Raw genomic sequence first — 22,821 nt, 5'->3', positions numbered from 1 at the left:
GTGCGTAAATATTTAATATGGTTATGTCTTCCTGATCAATTGTCCCTTTTATCATTATATAGTGTTCTTCTTTATCCTTTGTGGTGGATTTAAGTCTAAAGTCTATTTTGTCAGAAATTAATATTGCTACTCCTCTTCTTTTTTGCTTATGGTTTGCTTGATATACTTTTTTCCATCCTTTGAGTTTTAGTTTGTTTGTGTCTCTAAGTCTAAGGTGTGTCTCTTGTAGGCAGCATATAGATGGATCGTGTTTCTTTATCCAGTCTGTGACTCTCTGTCTCTTTATTGGTGCATTTAGTCCATTTACATTCAGGGTAATTATAGATAAATAAGTTTTTAATGCTGTCATTTTGATGCCTTTTTATGTGTGTTGTTGACAATTTCATTTTTCCACATACTTTTTTGTGCTGAGGCGTTTTTCTTAGTAAATTGTGAGATCCTCATTTTCATAGTGCTTGACTTTATGTTAGTTGAGTCGTTACGTTTTTCTTGGTTTTTATCTTGAGTTATAGAGTTGTTATACCTTTTTGTGGTTACCTTATTATTTACCCCTATTTTTCTAAGTAAAAACCTAACTTGTATTGTTCTATATCGCCTTGTATCACTCTCCACATGGCAGTTCAATGTCTCCTGTATTTAGTCCCTCTTTTTGATTATTGTGATCTTTTACCTATTGACTTCCATGATTCCCTGTTATGTGTATTTTTATTTATTTTTTTTAATTAATCTTAATTTGTTTGTTTTTGTGATTTCCCTATTTGAGTTGATATCAGGACGTTCTGTTTTGTGACCTTGTGTTGTGCTGATATCTGATATTATTGGTTCTCTGACCAAACAATATCCTTTAGTATTTCTTGTAGCTTTGGTTTGGTTTTTGCAAATTCTCTAAACTTGTGTTTGTCTGTAAATATCTTAATTTCGCCTTCATATTTGAGAGAGAGTTTTGCTGGATATATGATCCTTGGCTGGCAGTTTTTCTCGTTCAGTGTTCTGTATATGTCGTCCCATTCCCTTCTTGCCTGCATGGTTTCTGCTGAGTAGTCAGAACATATTCTTATTGATTCTCCCTTGAAGGAAACCTTTCTTTTCTCCCTGGCTGCTTTTAAAATTTTCTGTTTATCTTTGGTTTTGGTGCGTTTGATGATAATATGTCTTGGTGTTTTTCTTTTTGGATCAATCTTAAATGGGGATCGATGAGCGTCTTGGATAGATATCCTTTCGTCTTTCATGATGTCAGGGAAGTTTTGTGTCAGGAGTTCTTCAACTATTTTCTCTGTGTTTTCTGTCCCCCCTCCCTGTTCTGGGACTCCAATCACCCGCAGGTTATCCTTCTTGATAGAGTCCCACATAATTCTTAGGGTTTCTTCATTTTTTTAATTCTTTTATCCGATTTTTTTTCAGCTATGTTGGTGTTGATTCCCTGGTCCTCCAGATGTCCCAGTCTGCATTCTAATTGCTCGAGTCTGCTCCTCTGACTTCCTATTGCGTTGTCTAATTCTGTTATTTTATTGTTAATCTTTTGGATTTCTACATGTTGTCTCTCTATGGATTCTTGCAACTTATTAATTTTTCCAGTATGTTCTTGAATAATCTTTTTGAGTTCTTCAACAGTTTTATCAGTGTGTTCCTTGGCTTTTTCTGCAGTTATCCTAATTTCATTTGTGATATCATTAAGCATTCTGTAAATTAGCTTTTTATATTCTGTATCTGATAATTCCAAGATTGTATCTTCATCTGGGAAAGGTTTTGATTCTTTTGTTTGGGGGGTTGGAGAAGCTGTCCCGGTCTGCTTCTTTAAGTGGTTTGATATGGATTGTTGTCTCCAAGCCATCACTGGGAAACTAGTTTTTCCAGAAAATCCGCTAAAAAAAAACTGCAGTCAGATCCCTATCAGAGTTCTCCCTCTGGCTCAGGCTATCGGATGTTAATGAAGCCGCCTGGGGAGGGTGGGGGAGGGAACAGAGAGATAGGAGAGTAGCACCTCAGAATATAGCCAGAGTTGCTTGTCTTGCTTGGAATGACTATTATATCTGAGATTCCCGCGGGCGCGTCGCCTATGTGTGCTGGCTGTGTGGAGATTGCCCCCGGGGGGTCTGGCCCGCTGGAGTCACGGTCAGATCCTCCGCTTCCAGCCCCACGCCCAGCGTCAAGGCTCCCCTACTGGGACGGTGCACTCTCGACTCCAAAATCAGTCGCTGCCTCCCGGGGACTTCTCATCCCTCCAGCCGCGTGGCCGTGCTGCTCCCGAGAACCAGTTGAGCCTCCTCCCGGGGTTAGTTCAGATGGGTGGAGCAGGTCCCCGTGCTTGTGCCGTGACCGAGTGTCCCAGCTGGGACGCTGTTCTCCCCGCTCCAATACCAGTCATTGCCTCCCGGGGACTTCTCCTACCGGCTGCGTCCCACGCTGCCCGCGCGACCTGGCTGGTCCCCTTCCCGGGGTTAGTTCAGGGGGGTGGAGCAACTCTCCGTGTTTATGGCGTACCTGCATCCAGTCCAAATCCCTGCGGGATGGTTCCCCGGCTCGGATGCTGCTCTTTCTGTTCCAAGACCAGTCACTGCCTCCCGGGGACTTCTCCTACCGGCTGCGTACCACGCCACCCGTGGAACCGGCTGGTCCCCCTCCCGGGGTTAGTTCAGGAGGGTGGAGCAGGTCTCTGTGCTTGTGCTGTACCTGACTGGTACGCTGGCTCCAGGCTCTGGAAACAATCGCTGCTTCCCCGTATTAGTTCGTTCTCCGTTTCTAAATCTGTGTTTGTTGTCCAGGGTTCGTAGATTGTTATGTATGTGATCGATTCACTTGTTTTTCCGTGTCTTTGTTGTAAGAGGGATCCGAGGTAGCGTCTGCCTAGTCCGCCATCTTGGCTCCGCCCCCCAAAGATGGCACTTTAAGGACTAAGGTGTACCTGACTCAAGAAATAGTGTTTTCAGTCAGCTCATATGCTTGTGGAAGCTGGACAATGACTAAAAAGGACCGAAGAAGAAATGATGCCTTTGAATCATGGGATTGGCAAAAAATATTGAATATACCATGTACTTCCAGAACAGCAATGGACTTGGAACCCTTGTCAAAAATCAACTGGTTATAAAATGTAAGAGTTCATTTCTTGGCTCTTAATTCTATTCCATTGGTCTATATGTCTATCCTTATACCATTATGACACTATCTTGATGACTGTAGTTTCTTTATATTATGTTTTGAAATCAAGGTGTGAGAGTTTTCTTATTTTACTGATCTTTTTTAAGATTGTTTGGCTATTCAGTTCTATATGAATTTTGGCAATAACTTTTCCATTTCTGGAAAAAGACTGATAAAAATTTGATAGAGATTGCATTGAATCTGTAGTTTACTTTGGGGACTATTGACATGGTAACGATATTAAGAGTACCAGTCCGTAAACACAGGGTATCTTTTCACTGATTTAGATCTTCTTTATTTTCGTTCTGCAATGTTTTATAGTTTTCATTACAAAAGTATTTTCCTCTCTGGTTAATTTATTCCTAGATATTATATTCTTTTTTATGCCATTGTAAGTGGGAATGTCTTCTTACTTTTTTTTAAAGATGTTCCATTGCTGATGTATAGATAAAATAACTGATTTTTGTGTGTTATTCATGTACCCTGCAACTTTATGGAAATCACTCATTAGTCATAGTAGCTTTCCTGCGTATTCTTTGGGATTTTTCATATACATAATATCATGTCATCTGTGAATGGAGATAGTGTTTCTTTTCCTTTCTAATCTGAATGCCTTTTAGTTGTTTTTCTTGCTTAATTTCTCTAGTTAGAACTTACAGTCCAATGTTGAATAGCAGCGGTGAGAGAACGTATTTTTGTCTTTTTCCTGATTTTAAATGAATCTTTCTTTCTCTATTGAGTATGATATTTACTGTAGGTTTTTCATAACTACCCGGTATAATATTGAGGAATATCCCCTCTATTCCTAGCTTCTTGAGTGTTTTCTCATGAAAGGGTGTTGGATTTTTTCCAATGCCTTTTTTGCGTCAATTGAGATAATCACGTGGTGTATTACACTGATTGATTTTCTTATGTTTCCCCCACATGTCTGTCAGTTTGTCGTACTGTGGAGGTTTGTGTGTTGATCTGATGCTGGAAGCTGTGCCACTAGTATTAAAATACCAACAGGGTCACCCATAGGGGACAGGTTTCAGCTGAGCTGACAGGCTAAGACAAACCAGGAAGAAGGACCTGGCAGTGTATTTCTGAAAAGATTAGCCAGTGAGAACGCTATGAATAGCAGCAGAACATTGTCTGATACAGTGCCAGAAGATGACTCCCTCAGGTTGGAAAGGCACTCAAAATTCAACTGAAGAAGAGCTGCCTCCATGACCTTAATGATGGGGATGGAGCCAAGCTTTGAGACCTCCATTTGCTGATGTGGCATGACTCAAAATGAGAAGAAATACCTGCAAACATCCATTAATAATCAGAATCTGGAATGTACAAAGTATGAATATAGGAAAATTGGAAATCGTCAAAAATTAAAATGAACACATAAACATTGATATCCTAGGCATTAGTGAGCTGAAATGGACTGGTGTTGACCATTTTGAATTGGACAATCACATGGCCTACTATGCCAGAAATAACAACTTGAAGAGGAATGGTGTTATTTATATTCATCATCAGTATGAAAATTTCAAGATTTATCCTGAAATACAATGCTGTCAGTGACAGGATAATATCCACATGCCTACAAGGAAGACCAGTTAATTGGACTATTATTCACATTTACACACCAACCACTAAGGCCAAAGATGAAGAAACTGAAGATTTTTGTCATCTTCTGCAGTCTGAAATTGATCAAACATGCAATCAGGACACATGGAAAATTACTGGTGATCAGAATGTGACAGTTGGAAAGAAGGAAGAAGGATCAGTAGTTGGAAAATATGGCCTTGGTGATAGAAATGATTCCAGAGATTGGAGATCACAGGATAGAATTTTGCACGGCCAATGACTTCTTCATCGCAAATACCATTTTTGAATAGCATAAGGGGCGACTGTACACATGGACCTTGACAGATGGAATACACAGGAATCAAATCAAGTACATCTGTGGAAAAATGTGATGCAAAAGCTGAATATCAACAGTCAAAACAAGGCCAGGGACCAACTGTGGAACAGATCACCAATTCATATATTCAAGTTCAAGATGAAGCTGCAGAAAATTAGAACAAATCCATGAGAGCCAAGGTGCAATCTTGAGTATATCCCACCTGAATTTGGAGACCATCTCAAGAATAGATTGGATGCTTTGAACGCTAAGGACTGAAGACCACAGGAGTTGTGAAATGATATCAAGGATATCATACATGAAGAAAGTAAGAGGTCATTAAAAAGGCAGGAAAGAAAGAATAGACCAAAATGGATGTCAGAAGAGACTCTGAAGCTTGCTCTTGAACTTCGAGTAGCTAAAGCAAAAGGAAAAACAGATGACGTAAAAAAGCTGAAAAAAAGATTTCAAAGGGTAGGTTGAGAAGACAAAGTAAAGCATTATAATGACAAGCACAAAGACCTGGAGTTAGAAAACTAAGAAAGAAGAACACGCTAGTCATTTCTCAGGCTGAAAGAACTGAAGAAAAAATTCAAGCCTCAAGTTGCAATCATGAAGGATTCTATGAAGAAAATATTAAATGAAGCAGGACACAACAAAAGAAGATGGAGGGAATACACATAGTCACTATACTAAAAAGAATTGACTGATTTTCAACCATTTCAGGACATAGCATATGATCAGGAACCAATGGTACTAAAGAAAGAAGTCCAATTTGCACTGAAGGCATTAGCAAAAAACAAGGCTCGAGGAATTAACGGAATACCAATTGAGATGTTCCAACAAACGGATGTAGCTCTGGAAATGCTCACACCTCTATGTCAAGAAATTTGGAAGACAGCTACCTAGCCAAACAAGTAGAAGAAATCTATATTTATGCCTATCCCCAAGAAAGGCGATCAAATAGAATGAGGAAATTATCGAACAATGCCATTAATATCACATACAAACAAAATTTTGCTGAAGATCATTCATAAGTGGCTACAGCAGTATATCAACAAGAAACTGCCAGAAATTCAAGCCAGATTTAGAAGAGGACATGAAAGCAGGGATATCATTGCTGATGTCAGATGGATCCTGGTTGAAAGCAGAGAATAGCAGAAAGATGTTTACCTGTGTTTTATTGACTATGCTAAGACATTCGGTTGTAGATTACAAATTATGGATTACATCACAGAGAATGGGAACTCAGGAACACTTAATTGTGCTCATGAAGAATCTGTAGATGGATCAAGAGGCAGTGCTTTGAACAGAAGAAGGGAATACTATGCAGTTTAAAGTCAGGAAAGGTGTGTGTCAGGGCTGTATCTTTCTCCATATCAATTCAAACTGTATACCAAGCAAATAATCTTAGCAGCTGGACTACAGGTTGAAGAATGGGGATTCAGAATTAGGGGAAAACTCATTAACAATCTATGTTATGCAGATGACACAACCTTGCTTGCTGAAAGTGAAGAGGGCTTGAAGCACTTACTCATGAAGATCAAAGACCACAGCCTTTAGTATGGATTGTACCTCAACATAAAGAAAAGAAAAATCTTCACAACTGGAACGATAAGCAACATCGTGATGAATGGAGAACAGACTGAGGTGGTCAAGAATTTCATTTTACTTGGATCCATAATCAACATCCATAGAAGCAGCAGTCAAGAAATCAAAAGATAGATTGCATTGGACAAATTTGCTGCAAAAGATCTCCTTAAAGTGTTGAAAAGCAAGGATGTCACTTTGAGGACTAAGGTGCACCTGACCTAAGCCGTGGTGTTTTCAGTTGCCTTATATGCATGGAAAACTGACCAAGGAATAAGGAGACCAAAGAAGAATTGGTGCCTTTGAATTGTGGAGTTGGCAGAGAATAATGAATATACCATGAACTGCCAAAAGAAGGAACAAATCTGTCTTGGAAGATGTACAACCAGAACGCTCCTTAGAAGGAAGAATGGCAAGACTACGTCTCACATACTTTGGACATGTTAGTGGAGGGATGAGTCACGTCACTGGAGAAGGACATCATGCTCGGTAAAGTAGAGGGTCAGTAAAAAAGAGGAAGGGACCAAGAAGAATTGACACAGTGGCTGCAACCATGGGCACAAGCACAGCAATGATTTTGAGGATGACGTAGGACCGGGTAGTATTTCGTCCTGTTGGGCATAGGGTAACTACGAGTTAGAATTGACTTGATGGCATCTAAGAACAACAACAACAGTATGCTGTTGGACTTGTTTTGCCAATATTTTGTTGAGTATTTTCACTCTGATATTGATAATGATATGGTCTTTGCAATAGCCAAAAGGCTCATGGCTTTAAAGTCATCGACACCCTAACAAATTCCAAAGTTATGTCTTCATGAAGGAAAACTCTACTAGATTCCAGGCTTCTGTATTTAACTGCTCACTTAGTATTACCATGTGAATTCCTAAGAGGCACCTGGAACTAAACATACTCTAAAATACTACATAAAAAAAAATACTACATACATACTTTAAAATACTCTAAAATATTAAGACTTTGCCCACAGTATTTCGTATCACAGGTGATGGCAACTCCATTCTTTTAGGGGCTGAGCAGTTTTCTCTCACTGAGCATCATCTTCGGTTCCTCTCTTTCTTATACCCTAATTCCACTTTTTCAGAAAACACTGCTGTCTATACAATACAAATATATCCAGAATCTCACCAAATTTCACCACCTCCATTGTTATCACCGTGGTGAAAGCCACCGTCATTCTAGAAGTATTACAAAATCACTACACCTAGTCATCCTGAGTCTGCCTTTGTCATCAGGAGGCTGTTTGAATAATCTGTCTGACACTAAATCGTTAATCCCATCTTTTCTATTCTCCCCATCACTCACTCCATTACAACCTTTCCTGGCCTCTGTATGATCTGATTATTGATTTTTTTCCAAATTATTGCTCTTGTGGGTCATCATTTTTGCATTGCCTTTCTTCATGGATATTTAAATTAGAATTTACTGATTCTATTTCAACGTGAAGATTTTTCCCCTCCATGTTTTTCCTTCTATATGCTCACTCTTTCTTGTCTAGCATGTTCACAGTAGCCTTCAGCAATCACCACTCCTCTAATGCTGACTTCCATTTCCTGACTTCCCTGCTCAGTAAATTGAAATTATCACAATTTCAGCCACTGTGCTAATGGGTAGCTTGCTTCACCTTCTCCTTGGAGGTTGTTTTGAAACTTTTAACTGTTCTAAGAGCATTTTTTTTTTTTTGCATAGTCATGGTCCAGTCAGTGTCCACAGCTCTTGTGTTCACCCACAATTTTCCAATAAAAAACTTATACCTCAGCCCTTGCTTTCAATGCCAAATCTTTTCTAGAACATTTAGTCCTCTTTATCTGAAAGAGTACATGTCTAGCAAAAAGTTCTTGCTGTGGACATAAATTCATAGCTCAGCCTACTCACCACTAATGTTTCAGTTCTGTTCATGATATAAGAAATACATAGCTTGTATTTTTATGTTTCAGGTCTTTCTGTAGTACAAGAAATAGTTTATCTTTTTGGGGTTACCAGCTATATTTTGTTCTATTTTATCTATTATTTCATGTGTTTGAAGTGAATGCGGTTAAGACGACAAAGAACAACATCACGATGCTATCTTATCTCAAGTTGATTTTCAAAACTTTATATATTAACAAAGATTATATAGAAATAGTTAAATGTTTAAAAAACATGAAAATATAGAGTTCATGAAAGGCAAAACATTTTTAGCAGAATACTACACTGGAGGACCATCTTCATCTGTTAACAAAATGGTTTTTAACTACCATGTGTGTGGATAAACTGGCATAGAAGTGCCTAGCCAGTGACATGATTTCTTGCAACTCCAATAAAAATCAAGAGCCAAAACATAAACCCAAAATATAAAGTGATGATGGTGAGACTTTTTATTACATACTTTGCACACGCTATTAGGAAGGACCAATCCCTGGAGAAGGACATCATGCTTGGTAAGGTAGAGGGTCACTGAAAAAGAGGAAGACAGTCAATGAAATGGATTGACACAGTGGATACAAACAGTTGTGAGGGTGCTGCAGGATCAATATTGTTTCCTTCCGTTGTAACTGGGGTCATTATGAGTCAGAACCAACTTGACAACACCTAAAATCATCAACATACAAAAGCTATATTTTCACACCTAAAATAGATATTAGGCTTCCTAATGTCATTGGTAAGGTAGAGTTGCTTTCAGTTGTAATTAAATAAAGAAGACTAGAAGGCAATTAGGTAAGAATGGCATGTACAAGTTGTGTGACATGGAGGTGAGCAGAAACGGACAGATAGATGTGAATGGCATGCAGCTGGTCTCCTCAGGGAATCATCCATCCTCAATGCCACCTTTTATTTTCTTGGTCTTCAAGGATTTGCATTGTCTTTGGATTAGAATGGCAACAAAAGTGTTTGGCTAATGAGGAGCTTTGGATATTGAGCCCCCAGGGATACAGAGACTGCAAATGGTCTGACCTATGATCTCCTCACTCAACAGCTCTTCTCCAGTCAGGAAGCAGCACATCTGAGACTCCACCTGCAGCTGATCCTCTTGCCCAGGAGCCCAGAGCCTCACTTGGTCCCGTTTTGTTTCCAGAAGACAGCCCTTTTGCCTATTTCATCCAACATTCAGGGCAGATGTTATGCATCATTTCTCAGTAACGACATCCAGGTAACAGAGAGTCCCTTAGTTAATATTTGGAAATGAGGACAGGTGTTTCACTATGGTTTCATCCAGAGAAATTTCTGACGAGTGTTGTTGTTGTTGTTAGGTGCCATCGAGTCAGTTCTGACTCATAGCAACCTCATGTAAAACAGAATAAAAGGTTCCTGATCCTGTGCCATCTTCACAATCATTGCTATGCTTGAGCCCATTGTTGCTTGCTGTTGCAGCCACTGTGTCAGTCCATCCTTTAGAAGGTCTTCCTCTCAACAGGGAGTTACATGACAGTACATGCATAAAGTGATTGGAACTAAGTTCCATGGACACTTGCCTGTCTTCTGTCTTCCTGACGTTTCCTTGTGTCTTTGCACCCATCTCAAGGAACTCTGATTCTACCAGCCTCCTACTCTGTCTCCACAACAACAATGACCACTTTTCTTCTGAACAGAAATCTGCCCCTTCTCAAACATGATGACTCTTGTAGAATTCTCTAATATTTACCTACATTCTTCTGGTGGACAAGGTACAGGTTTTATCGATTTTATCTTATCTTCTATTTCAAGATTCTTAACACACATTTTTATCACTGTCTACTGCTGCCCGGCTCTGATCATGGAAGTATGTGAAACCTGAGATGAGCACATTACACTATCTCCCTAGTTCTTTATTGAAAACTGCCAAATATTTAAAATGATCATAGAAGCACAGGTATTATTAAATAAAGAGAGAGAGAGACCAGCCTTTTACCCCTTTCCAGAAAAAATAAATGTTTACACTTAGCTCTATCAGATTCAGGCCTTTTTTTTTTTTTAATAACTAACTAATATATATACAGAAGACACAGTCTTTGTAGTCTTCTCCATTAGTCTCCTTTTCTTCCACAGATGGTGTTTGCCTCTGGTGGTGAAGCTGCTGCTGGTCCAGAGACCACACATTTGATTGTCCTGTCATCCATCTTTTCCATCAGTTTCATCAACAATATGGAACCCAGTAACCAAACAGGAGTTTCAGAGTTCTTTCTCCTGGGACTGATGGAGGATCCAGAAGTGCAGCCCTTTCTCCAGGACATTTTTCTGCTCATATACCTGGTCACCATCCTGGGAAACCTGCTCATCATCCTGGCTGTCAGCTATGACTCTCACCTCCATACCCCTATGTACTTCTTTCTCTCCAATCTGTCCTTTACGGACATCTGTTTAAGTACAACCACAGTCCCGAAGATGCTGGTGAACATCGAGACACAGAGAAACTCTATCACATATATAGGCTGCCTCACCCAGGTATGTGCTGTCCTAGTTTTTGGAGGTTTTGAAAATTTTCTTCTTAGAATAATGGGCTATGATCGCTATGTGGCCATTTGTCACCCACAGAGGTACAAGGCCATCATGAACCCCCACCTCCTTGGCCTACTGATTGCATTCTCTTTGTTCATTAGCGTCATGAATGCCTTGGTCCATAGTCTAATGTTGTTGCCACTGTCCTTCGGCACAGACCTGGAAATTCCCCACTTCTTTTGTGAACTTGCTCAGGTTCTCAAGCTCACCTGTTCCAATACCTTCATCAATAATATGGTGCTATATTTTATGACTAGCATATTTGGTGGTATTACTCTCTCTGGGATCATTTTCTCTTATTTGCAAATTGTCTCCTGCATTCTGAAAATGCCATGTAGGACTGGAAAGTATAAAGTTTTTTCCACCTGTGGGTCTCATCTCTCAATTGTTTTCTTGTTCTATGGGACAGGCTTTGGGGTGTACATTAGTTCTCCATTTACATACTCTTCCAGAAAGACAGCAGTAGCCTCAGTGATGTACACTGTGGTCCCTCAAATGATGAATCCTTTTATCTACAGCCTGAGGAACAGGGACATGATGGGGGCCTTGAGAAAAATCATTGGTAGGATACCTTTTTTTTAGTGATTTTGTCACCTGCTTTGAGCTTGGGTTTCTAGAAAGTAAAAAATAAAAGTCAAAGCAATACTGGCAAGTCAGAATTCCCAACTTTTCCTTCAGCAAGTTCCTTTAAAATGACTAGATGACATAATGGCTGAGTATTATATTAATGAGTGAAAATTGACTTCTGTATATTGACCCCCAATGGTTTACTTCTTCATAGCAAGCTCAAAAAAGTCTGCGGATGTGAAACTCTAATTGTATATATCCAGTCTTTAAAAATAACCCAAATAAACAGAACTTCACCAATGTAGATCCTGCCTCCTTTACTTACCCTGCAGAACTGCACCCAGAAGCTGCGCTATGTATAAAAAAAAAAAAAAATTTTTTTTTTTTTAATAGATGAGATAAAATCCTGTAGTTACAAAGGTCCTAGTGTGCTGTTGCCTTTGGAGTTCCTCTGACCAAGAGAGTGTCCACCTTGCTGCAGTAGGACACCTCATAGGGACACATAATCTCCCTCCTTCCTTCTGCCCTTCCCTAGGAATTTTCATGCCCTCTTCCTCTTCTGTTTTCTCCCTGCACCATCTGCCTCTGGAGGACCTCCTGCTGTGGGAGATTATACCTTATATAGAGCTGTCAATGTGTCAGCCCCAATAAATAGCTTACTGTTCAACTGCTGGAAACACTGGTGGCATAGTGGTTAATAGCTACAGCCGCTAACCAAATGTTTGGCCTTTGGAATCCATCAGGTGCTCCTTGGAAACCATATGGGGCAGTTCTACTCTGTCCTTTAAGGTTGCTTTGAGTCAGAATTGACTTGACGGCAAGGAGTCTGTTTTTCAGTTTTTGTTCTTCAATGCTATCTCATGGTCATAGTTTTTTGATGCTGTTCATCATGAATTCCATTGAACTTGCTATACTAAGTGCATTACAATATGGGGTTGAAACCCGACTCTGCTTTTTTATACATCTGCACTGTTTGACAAATGATTTCAACTCTACAAGTTAAGTTTCTTCAGCAGGTTCCGTAGAAGTAGATCCTGTGGAAGGGCTTCTTATTATAATGATGTTGTTAGCAGTCTTCTCAGACAAAAGCAAGTGGAAGAATACTGATAAGTCAGGGAAGGATGTAAGTAAGTTTGAGATCATTGCTCGAGAGTGGCTTCACCCTGATCCAATGAAAAGGGTTGTGAATTGCCCCCCATACTTACCCTACTGTGTGACAAGAGAGTTGACATTTCATGCCCCAATTCAGGAATTACTGAGATCTGTCACTGATAAGCTGTCTCTGCACGGTAACATCAGTACTCACCACACTGTTTCATCACCTATAAAATGATCTCTGTGATTTGAAATGATTGTGAGATATTTTAATTTCATCATTTAGAAGAAAAAGAAGTGACTCTAATATCCTCAAGCAATGGAGTTATATCTCATTAAAAGAAAAGGCCGTCAGAGGTAGGCAATGTACAGGAACATGAAAGTAGGCTTCTTTTAGTCCTCTGTTAGGTAGCTTCATCTTAGAACTGTGTCCCCTTGTGGTCTCCTGATTGCTGCTGCAGATTCAAGTGTCAGATCTACTCATAATGTCTAGAGAGAGAAAACTTGTCACCCTGCCTTGAGTCTATTGTTAATAGGCGTTTCCATGGACTTATTCGAAGGTAGCCCCTTTCTATTGGGTTGAATAATGCCTCCTTCCAAAAAAATTCCAGTTCCTGGAAACTGTGAAGTTTACTGATGTGATAAAAGGGTGAATGTTGTTGTCTATACTTTTAGTGTCATATTTAAGAAACCACTTCCCAATCCAAGATCCTGAAGATTTGCCCTATTTTTTCCTTCTAAGAGGCTTAGAGTTTCAGTTGTTGGTAGATGCCGTCAAGTTGGTTCCAACTCATAGCGACCTTATGCACAACAGAACAAAACACTGCCCAGTCCTGCTCCATCCTTACAATCATTTTCGCGCTTGACCCCATTGTTGCAGCCACTGTGTCAATCCACCTCGTTGAGGGTCTTCCTCTTTCCTGCTGACCCTATGCTTTGCCAAGCATGATGACCTTCTCCAGAGACTGATCCTTGCTGACAACATGTCCAAAGTATGTAAGACGCAGTCTCGCCATCCTTGTTTCTAAGAAGCATTCTAGTTGTACTTCTTCCAAGACAGATTTGTTCATTCTTCTGGCAGTCCACGGTATATTCGATATTCTTCGCCAACACCACAATTCAAAGGCGTCAATTTTTCTTCAGTCTTCCTTGTTCATTGTCCAGGTTTCACATGCGTATGATGCCATTGAAAATACCATGGCTTGGGTCAGGCGCACCTTAGTTTTCAAGGTGACATCTTTGCTCTTCAACACTTTAAAGAGGCCCTACGCATCAGATTTAACCAATGCAATGCCTCTTTTGATTTCTTGACTGCTGCTTCCATAGCTGTTGATGTGGATCCAAGTACCATGAAATCCTTGAAACTTCAATCTTTTTTCCGTTTATCATGATGTTGCTCATTGGTCCAAATGTGAGGATTTCTGTTTTCTTTATGTTGAGGTGTAATCCATACTGAAAATACTGAAGGCTGTGGTATTTGATCTTCATTAGTAAGTGCTTCAAGTCCTCTTGACTTTCAGCAAGCAAGGTTGTGTCATCTGCATAACGCAGGTTGTTAATGAGTCTTCCTCCAATCCTGATGCCCCATTCTTCTTCATATAGTCCAGCTTCTCGGATTATTTGCTCAGCATACAGATTAAATAGGTATGGTGAAAGAATACAACCCTCGCACACATCTTTCCTGACTTTAAACCAATCAGTATCCTCTTGTTCTGTCCAAACAACTACCCCTTGATCTATGTGAAGGTTCCTCATGAGCACAATTAAGTGTTCTGGATTTCCCATTCTTCGCAATGATATCCATAAGCTGTTATGATCCACACAGTCCAATACCTTTTCATAGTCAATAAAACACAGGTAAATATCCTTCTGGTATTCTCTGCTTTCAGCCAGGATCCATCTGACATCAGCAATGATATCTCTGGTTCCACGCCTTCTTCTGAAACCACCTTGAATTTTTGGCAGTTCCGTGTCGATATACTGCTTCAGCCATTTTTGAATGTTCTTCAGCAAAATTTTGCTTGCATGTGATATTAATTATATTTTTCTATAATTTCCACATTTGGTTGGATCACCTTTCTTGGGAATAGGTATAAGTATGGATCTCTTCCAGTCAGTTGGCCCAGAAGCTGTCTTCCATATTTTTTGGTATAGATGAGTGAGCGCCTCCAGTGCTCCATCCGTTTGTTGAAACATCACAATTGATTTTGCATCAATTCCTGGGGCCTTGTTAATCACCAATGACTTCAGAGCATCTTGTACTTCTTCCTTCAGTACCATCGGTTCCTGATCATATGCTACCTCTTGAAATGGTTGAACATCGACTAATTCTTTTTGGTATAACGGCTCTGTATATTCCCTCCATCTTCTTCCAATGCTCCCTGCGTCATTTAATATTTTTTCCCATAGAATCCTTCACTATTGCAACTCAAGGCTTGAATTTTTTCTTCAGTTCTTTCAGCTTGAGAAACGCCGAGCGTGTTCTTCCTGTTTTGTTTTCCATTTCCAGCTCTTTGCACATGTCAGTCTTTGATTCATTTGGAGTTAGTTTTTGTATATAAGGGAAAGGTCCAACTTTATTCTTTTACATGTGGCTATCCAGTGGTCTCAGTGCCGTTTTTTGAAGAGGTTTATTTGTATTTCTGTGGAATGGTGCTTGTGCTACATGATCAGCATTTATATATGGATTTTCTTAGTTTTCCTTCCCTCACCCCCATCATTGTTCTTTGAAACTTAAATCTGTTGTTGGGTGCAGCACTATCTCATTTTATTTTCAATGCTGTATATTTTTACATTACATAGAGTAATATCAAAGAAGTTCTTTTTTTATGCAGATGGAAATTTTCTAGCTGGTTATCTGCTATGATAAATATAGCTATTTCAATATTCTCATTCATCTCTCCTGGTTGAAATGAGGAAGAGTTTTATAACAGAGAAGTGGGAAGTGTAGGTTATTGGTGTAGAGGTGCACCAATTATCCTTTGAGTTGTTCCAAAGAGTTTTGTAAGTGGTTAAACTTATTTTCACTTCCATTCAATGTTCCTTGCATCCACGTATGCAGCAATGCATTTTCATTTAGTCTAACGATATGTTAAGTATAAAATATTATTTATGAATTTGTATATGTTTTGTTGTGTATATTTTCACCACAACAAAAAAGGGAAATTATTTAATTGATTAACATTTATATTACTATGAAGTTGAGAATTTTTTCACATATTATGAGCCATTTATTTTTCCCCTTTTGTAAAATACCTATTTATGGTATTCCTATTGAGTTGTTTCTTTTTTTCTTCTATTTCAAAAGCTTTCTTTATTTAATGGGGATGTTAATACTTTGTCAGTTACATATATTAAAATTTTATTAGGTATGTGGCTGGGTTTGCATATCCTTTGGTGCCATTTTGGATAAACAGAGTGCTTTTTCTCTTTTCCTCTCTGTCATCCTCTCTCCTTTTGCTCCAGAATGCCCAGCAGGGTCAGTGGAGGCTGACATTGGGATTGTATCAAAACTAAATTTCCACCTCTTCCCAGTCCTACTCCCTTCCTTTCTCTTTCAAGGTGCTAATCCCAGGAGCAGTTTCAAAAATACTTTTCTCATGCTAATGTCTGCTTTGCAAGGGAGCCCAACCTGATGCTATATAAAAGGAAGGACTGTCTGATGGTGATAAGAGCTATGGAATATACACCAGGAAAGGTAATAAGAAAATATGAAGCTGTTGCAATTTTACATAGCACAGAAGAAACCTCACTGAGCAGTTTACTTGTGAGTGAAGACCTACAGAAAGAGTGGAAGTCAACCTGTGGTTATACAGAGTAAGAATCAACCTTACTTTCCTGGAGTAAGACCAAATTTGGCCTAAAGCATTATCTTTCTTCATTCTTTCCTCGGTTTAGGTTTTTTTTAGAAATTCAGTTAATAATTTTGCAGGAGTGAGAGTACAGTGGGATTTTCCTTTCTTATGCTAACCATGTCTGCTTTTAGTTATCAAGGTTAGGCTGGCATTATATAATGTGATAGAGAACATTTCTTCCCTTATATTCTCTAAAATTATTCTTTTTAACTTTGTCTACACTCACATTACTCAGTTCTTTCCTTTCATTTCCATCTGAGTTCAGTCAGTCAAAAAACCTAAACGCACAGAGAAACACCAGGAATTAAATAACAGAATATACTTATTGTGAGTAGACACTGTTCGAATGAGGCAGCTTCAACCCAATCTACAGGTAAGGTAATTTGAAGAGAAAATAGTGAAACATGTTATATAGGCCATTGTCATATTAATTTCTCAGGAGATAACATCAGAACACATGTAGGGTTCCAGGGAAGTCAGTTATAGGAATAGAGTATCTAAGGACGTGCCATACATTTTGCAGTCAAACACTGGGGTTTCTGCCACTGGAAATTCACTATACATAGAAAATTCTCTAAAATATCCCAATGTCTGAGGCAAAACAATCTCCACTAAGCTGCTTACTAGGTAAATGTGTGACCTGAGGTGACTCCAGGAAAACCAATTCCTTAAAGCTTAAGGTTCAAAAGGACACCTAAGGGCTGATCTAGAAAATAATATTGGAGTCATTATTTCCTGTTCTTGAGCATACAGAAAGTGACTCAGCTAGAGCTGGCCTCACAAGGATACATCAATTGGACCCTGAGGTATAAAGACAATAGCTAGGATAATCTTGGAATATATCATTTAGGGAACATTTCACATAAACCAATTAGGCAGAACACAAAAGACTTTCCACTCATCTTTTACTATTAACATTTAGTGAATACAAAATTTGTTGGACCGATGAAGACCCTCCTGTCATTACTGAGATCTGTACCAATTGTTGTTAAGAAAGCCAATTCAGGAGGCCAAGATGGCAGAATAGCCAGATGCTTTCTGTGATCCCTCTTACAACAAAGACCAGAAAAAACAACTGAAATGAGTACATTTATGATGAGCGAGGAACCCTGAACATCAAAGACAAAGTTAGAAAATGGACTGAGCAGTAGGCAGAGGGTGAGGCAGCTCAGAAGCAGAGAGAAGTTGCCGGACCTGAATCACTGCATGCCTCAGACACTGTTCCCAAAAGCGGCAGCGGCAGGCTTGTAGTACCTTTCAGCCACAGTTTCCTTAGTGAGAAGCAGCCAGCCACACAGCTATTCACACCTTCAGAACCAGAGAAGAACAGCAAGCTAGTCAAAAGCTTAGTACTTGCATATATTTGACTGCATCAACCACCACCAAGCCAGATTCAGTAGCTGCTGGTTTCCTTGGGCCTGAGATAGGCCCTGTTTAGCACCTGGAGCCATCCACGCAGACCTGGAGAAGGCATAAATTCGCAACTGGGGAAAAAGATAATTTGCCAGCTCCATTAACATTCGGAGCTCAGGGCAGAAGCAGCTCCTGTCCAGGTATAAGCAGTCCATGGACTTTGAATATATTTCCCCCCTGCATGGACATATGTGGGTATATTTCAGGAGAATAGGTCCTTGTTGGCAGACTGCAACTCTTTCAGCTGTGTGGCTGAGAGGTGGGGGTTTGATGTTTGACACTGTTTTACCTGTTAAACAGGGTCCTCACCTACTCCCATCAGGGGCCTAAGGACTGGTTGTTCCACTCAGGTGATCCAGCCACCTGCGACAGGGGTACAAGGATAACTGGTACCTCCCAGTCCTTACAACCAAAAACATGGGGTGCACATGGTGCATCTGCAGAACCTACCCACCTGTATGCCCTAGGAAAGAGGGATGGGCTTTCCTCAGAGACACTTGGGGGACGATTCTCCCCCCTGCCTTTTTCAGAGCATGACCCCATGCTGCAACTAGATACAGGTACCTACACCAATCACCCCTGCCCCTCTAAGACTGTAGGACACAACCCGTACCACATATTTGATCATCAGCTACCTGGACACCTCAGCTGAATTCATACAAGAAAAGTGAATGGGCTTCTTGACTGATATACCTGATGACAGCTCTAGCCATCTTTTGACAGGATGTCAGAGCTCCAAAGTTGAAAATAATCAAGATAGCTCACTCAAGCAACCCATTTGGGCATATCAAAACAAAACAAAGCAAGAAGCTATGATACAGCAAGCAAACATAAAATAAACTAATACAATAACTTATAGATGGCTTGGAGACAACAGTCAATATCAAGTCACATAAAGAAACAGACCATGTTTGCCTCAACAAGCTCTCAAAACAAAGAATCAAGGGATCTTCTAGAAGAAAGTGACTTCCTAGAATTACCAGATGCAGAACACAAAATATTAATATACAGAATCCTTCAAGACATCAGGAAGGAGATCAGGCAATATGCAGAACAAGCCAAGGAACACGCAGATAAAGCAGTTAAAGAAATTAAAAAGGTTATAAAAAAAATAATAATGAAAAATTAATAAGCCACGGGAATCCATAGAGAATCAGCAATCAGAAATTCAGAAGATTAACAAAAAAATTACAGAATTAGACAACTCAGTAGAAAGTCAGAGGAGCAGAATTCAGCAAGTGGAAGGCAGGACTGGTGAAAGTGAAGATAAAGCACTTGGCACCAATATATTTGGAGAAAAGTCAGATAAAAGAATTTTATATAAAATGAACAAACCTTAAGAATTATGCAGGACATATGATAAAATATATACATTTTTTATTTTATATCAAGAGAAATAACCTAAGAGTGATTGGAGAACCAGAACAGGGAGGGATAACAGAAAATAGAGAGAGAATTGTTGAAGATTTGTTGGCCGAAAACCCCCCCATTATCACAAAAGATAACATGATATCTATCCAAGATGCTCATTCAACTCCATGTTATGTAGATTTTAATATAAAGTCACCAAGACCTATTTTAATCAAACTTGCCAAAACCAAAGATAAAAAGGGAGTTTTAAGAGCAACCAGGGATAAACAAAAAGTCACCTACAAAGGAGAGCCGATAAGAATAAGCTCGGACTACTCAGCAGAAACCATACAGGGAAGAAGGCAATGGGATGACTTATATTAAGCACTGAAGGGAAAAAAAACGCCAGCCAAGAATTGTATAACCAGTAAAACTGTCTCTGAAATATGAAGGTGAAATTAGGACATTTCAAGATAAACAGAAGTTTAGGGAATTCGTAAAAACCAAACCAAAACTGCAAGGAATATTAAAGGCAGTTCTTTGGGTAGAAAATCAATAATTCAAGGTATCAACACAAGACTAGAAACTGGACAGAGCAATCAGCGGTAAATCCAGACAGGGAAATCACAAAAATAAATCAAGATAAAAAAATGCTGAAAACAAGGAAACAGCGATGTTATTATGTACAAGAAGACAAGGTTAAAGCAATAAAAAGGGACTAAGAGATGTAGTCATAGATCTTTCAAATGGAGAGGAAGACAAGGTCATATAAAGAAATAAAAGTTAGGTTTAGACTGAGAAAAATAGGGGTGAATATTAAGGTAACCACAAAGGAGACTAATTAGCCCACTTATCAAAATAAAACACAAGAAAAAAAATAGAGACTCAGCAGAAACAAAATCAACAACGACAAATAACAGGAAAAGAAAATATGTAAAGATAAACTGCTCAGCAGAAAAAATTAAGTGGGAAAAAGAAACTGTCAACAATACACAAAAAAAGACATCAAAATGACAGCACTAAACTCATACCTAGCCATAATTATGCTGAATGGAAATGGACTAAATGCACCAAGAAAGAGACAGAGAGTGGCAGAATGGATCAAAAAAAAAAAAAAAAAATCCATCTATATGCTGCCTACAAGAGAAACACCTTAGACTTAGAGACGCTAAAACTGAAAGGAAGGAAAAATATACATCAAGCAAAAAACAATCAAAAAACCACAGAAATGGTAATAGTATTTTCTGACAAAAGAGACTTTAAAGTTAAATCCACCACAAAGGGTAAGGAAGTACACTATATAATGATTAAAAGGGCAGTACACCAGGAGGATATTACTGTATTAAATGTTTACGCGCCCAATGACGGGGCTGCAAGATACATAAGACAAATTCTAACGGCATTGAAAAGTGAGATAGACAGCTCCACAATTATAATAGGAGACTTCAACAACACTTTTGGTGAAGGACAGGACATCTAAAAAGAAGTTCAATAAAGACACAGATGATTTAATGCCACAATCAACCAACTTGACTTCATAGCCATATATGGGTCACTCCACCCAACAGCAGCCAAGGATACTTTATTTTCTAGTGCACATGGAACATTCTCTAGATTAGAACACATATTAGGTCAGAAAGCAAGCCTTAGCAGAATCAAAAACATTTAAATATTACAAAGCATCTTCTCTGACCATAAGGCCATAAAAGTAGAAATCAATAACAGAAAAAGCAGAGAAAAGAAATCAAACACTTGAAAACTGAACAATACCCTGCTCAAAAAAGACTGGATTATAGAAGACATTAAGGATGGAATAAAGAAATTCAAGAATCTAATGACAATGAAAACACTTCCTATCCGAACCTTTGGAACACAGCAAAAGCAGGGCTCACAGGTCAATTTATACCAATAAACGCACACGTACAAAAAGAAGAAAGGGCCAAAATCAAAGAATTACCACTACAACTTGAACAAATAGAAAGAGAGCAACAAAAGAAAGCCTCAGGCACCACAAGGAAGCAAATCATAAAAATTAGAGCAGAATTAAATGAAATAGAAAACAGGAAAAAAAATGGAAAGGAGTAACAAGACCAAAAGCTGTTTCTTTGAAAAAATTAACAAAATTGACAAAACATTGGCCAAACTGACAAAAGAAAAAAAGGAGAGGAAGTAAATATCCCGAATAAGAAATGAGATGGGCGATATTACAACAGACCCAACTGAAATTAAAACAATCATGTCAGATTACTATGAAAAATTGTGCTCTAACAAATTTGAAAACCTGGAAGAAATGGATGATTTCCTAGAAACACACTACCTACCTAAACTAACACAAACAGACGTAGAACAAGTAAATAGACCCATAACAAAAGAAGAGATTAAAAAAGTAATCAAAATACTCCCAACAAAAAAAAAGCCCTGGTCCGGACGGCTTCACTGCAGAGTTCTACCAAACTTTCAGAGAAAACACCACTACTACTAAAACTATTTCAGAGCATAGAAAAGGACAGAATACTCCCAAACTCATTCTATGAAGCCAGCATATCCCTGATACTACCCAACCCAGTAGCCCAGTGCCCTTGAGTCAATTCCGACTCATAGCGCCCCGTCCCTGATACTAAAACCAGGTAAAGACACCACAAAAAAAGAAAATTACAGACCTATATCCCTCATGAACTTAGACGCAAAAATCCTCAACAAAATTCTAGCCAATAGAATTCAACAACATATCAAAAAAAAAAAATTCACCATGACCAAGTAGGATTCACACTAGGTATGCAGGGATGGTTCAACATTAGAAAAACAATTAATGTAATTCACCACATAAACAAAAGAGAAGAAAAGAATCACATGATTTTGTCAAATGATGCAGAAAAGGCATCTGACAAAGTCCAACATCCATTCATGATAAAAACCCTCAGCAAAATAGGAATAGAAGGAACATTCCTCAACATAATAAAGGGCATTTATACAAAGCTAACAGCCAACATCACCCAAAATGGAGAGAGTCTGAAAGCATTTCCCTTGAGATCAGGAACCAGACAAGGGTGCCCTTTATCACCACTCTTGTTCAACATTGTGCTGCAGGTCCTAGCCAGAGAAATTAGGCTAGACAAAGAAATAAAGAGCATCCAGAATGGTAAGGAAGAAGTAAAAGCATCTCTACTTGCAGATGACATGATCTTATACACAGAAAACCCTAAAGAATTCTCAAGAAAACTACTGACGCTAATAGAAGAGTTCAGCAGATCATCAGGAAACAAGACAAACATACAAAAATCAGTTGGATTCCTCTACCCCAACAAAAAGAACATCAAAGAGGAATCACCAAATCGATACCATTTATTGATGCCCCCAAGAAGATAAAATACTTTCAAATAAATCTTACCAGAGTTGTAAAAAACCTGTACAAAGAAAACTACAAAACACTACTGCAAGACACCAAAGGGACCGACATAAGTGGAA

General features: G+C 39.0%; 1 protein-coding gene across 1 annotated transcript; it reads left to right on the top strand.

Moving 5' to 3' along the window:
- The first annotated feature begins 10,723 nt into the window (after positions 1–10,723).
- On the top strand, positions 10,724–11,659 carry LOC126070919 (olfactory receptor 7G2-like). The gene has a single exon (XM_049875248.1). The coding sequence runs from the start codon at positions 10,724–10,726 to the stop codon at positions 11,657–11,659; it is 936 nt and encodes a 311-aa protein (XP_049731205.1).
- The last annotated feature ends 11,162 nt before the right edge of the window (positions 11,660–22,821 follow it).

Source organism: Elephas maximus, chromosome 3 (assembly GCF_024166365.1).
Source record: "Elephas maximus indicus isolate mEleMax1 chromosome 3, mEleMax1 primary haplotype, whole genome shotgun sequence".
NCBI classification, from domain to species: Eukaryota; Metazoa; Chordata; class Mammalia; order Proboscidea; family Elephantidae; genus Elephas; species Elephas maximus.
The sequence above is the reverse complement of the archived record's forward strand: the minus strand, read 5'-3'. Positions and strand labels throughout refer to the sequence as shown.

Coding starts and splice junctions, on each gene's coding strand:
- LOC126070919 (XM_049875248.1), top strand. CDS start 10,724: ATGGAACCCAGTAACCAAACAGGAGTTTCAGAGTTCTTTCTCCTGGGA.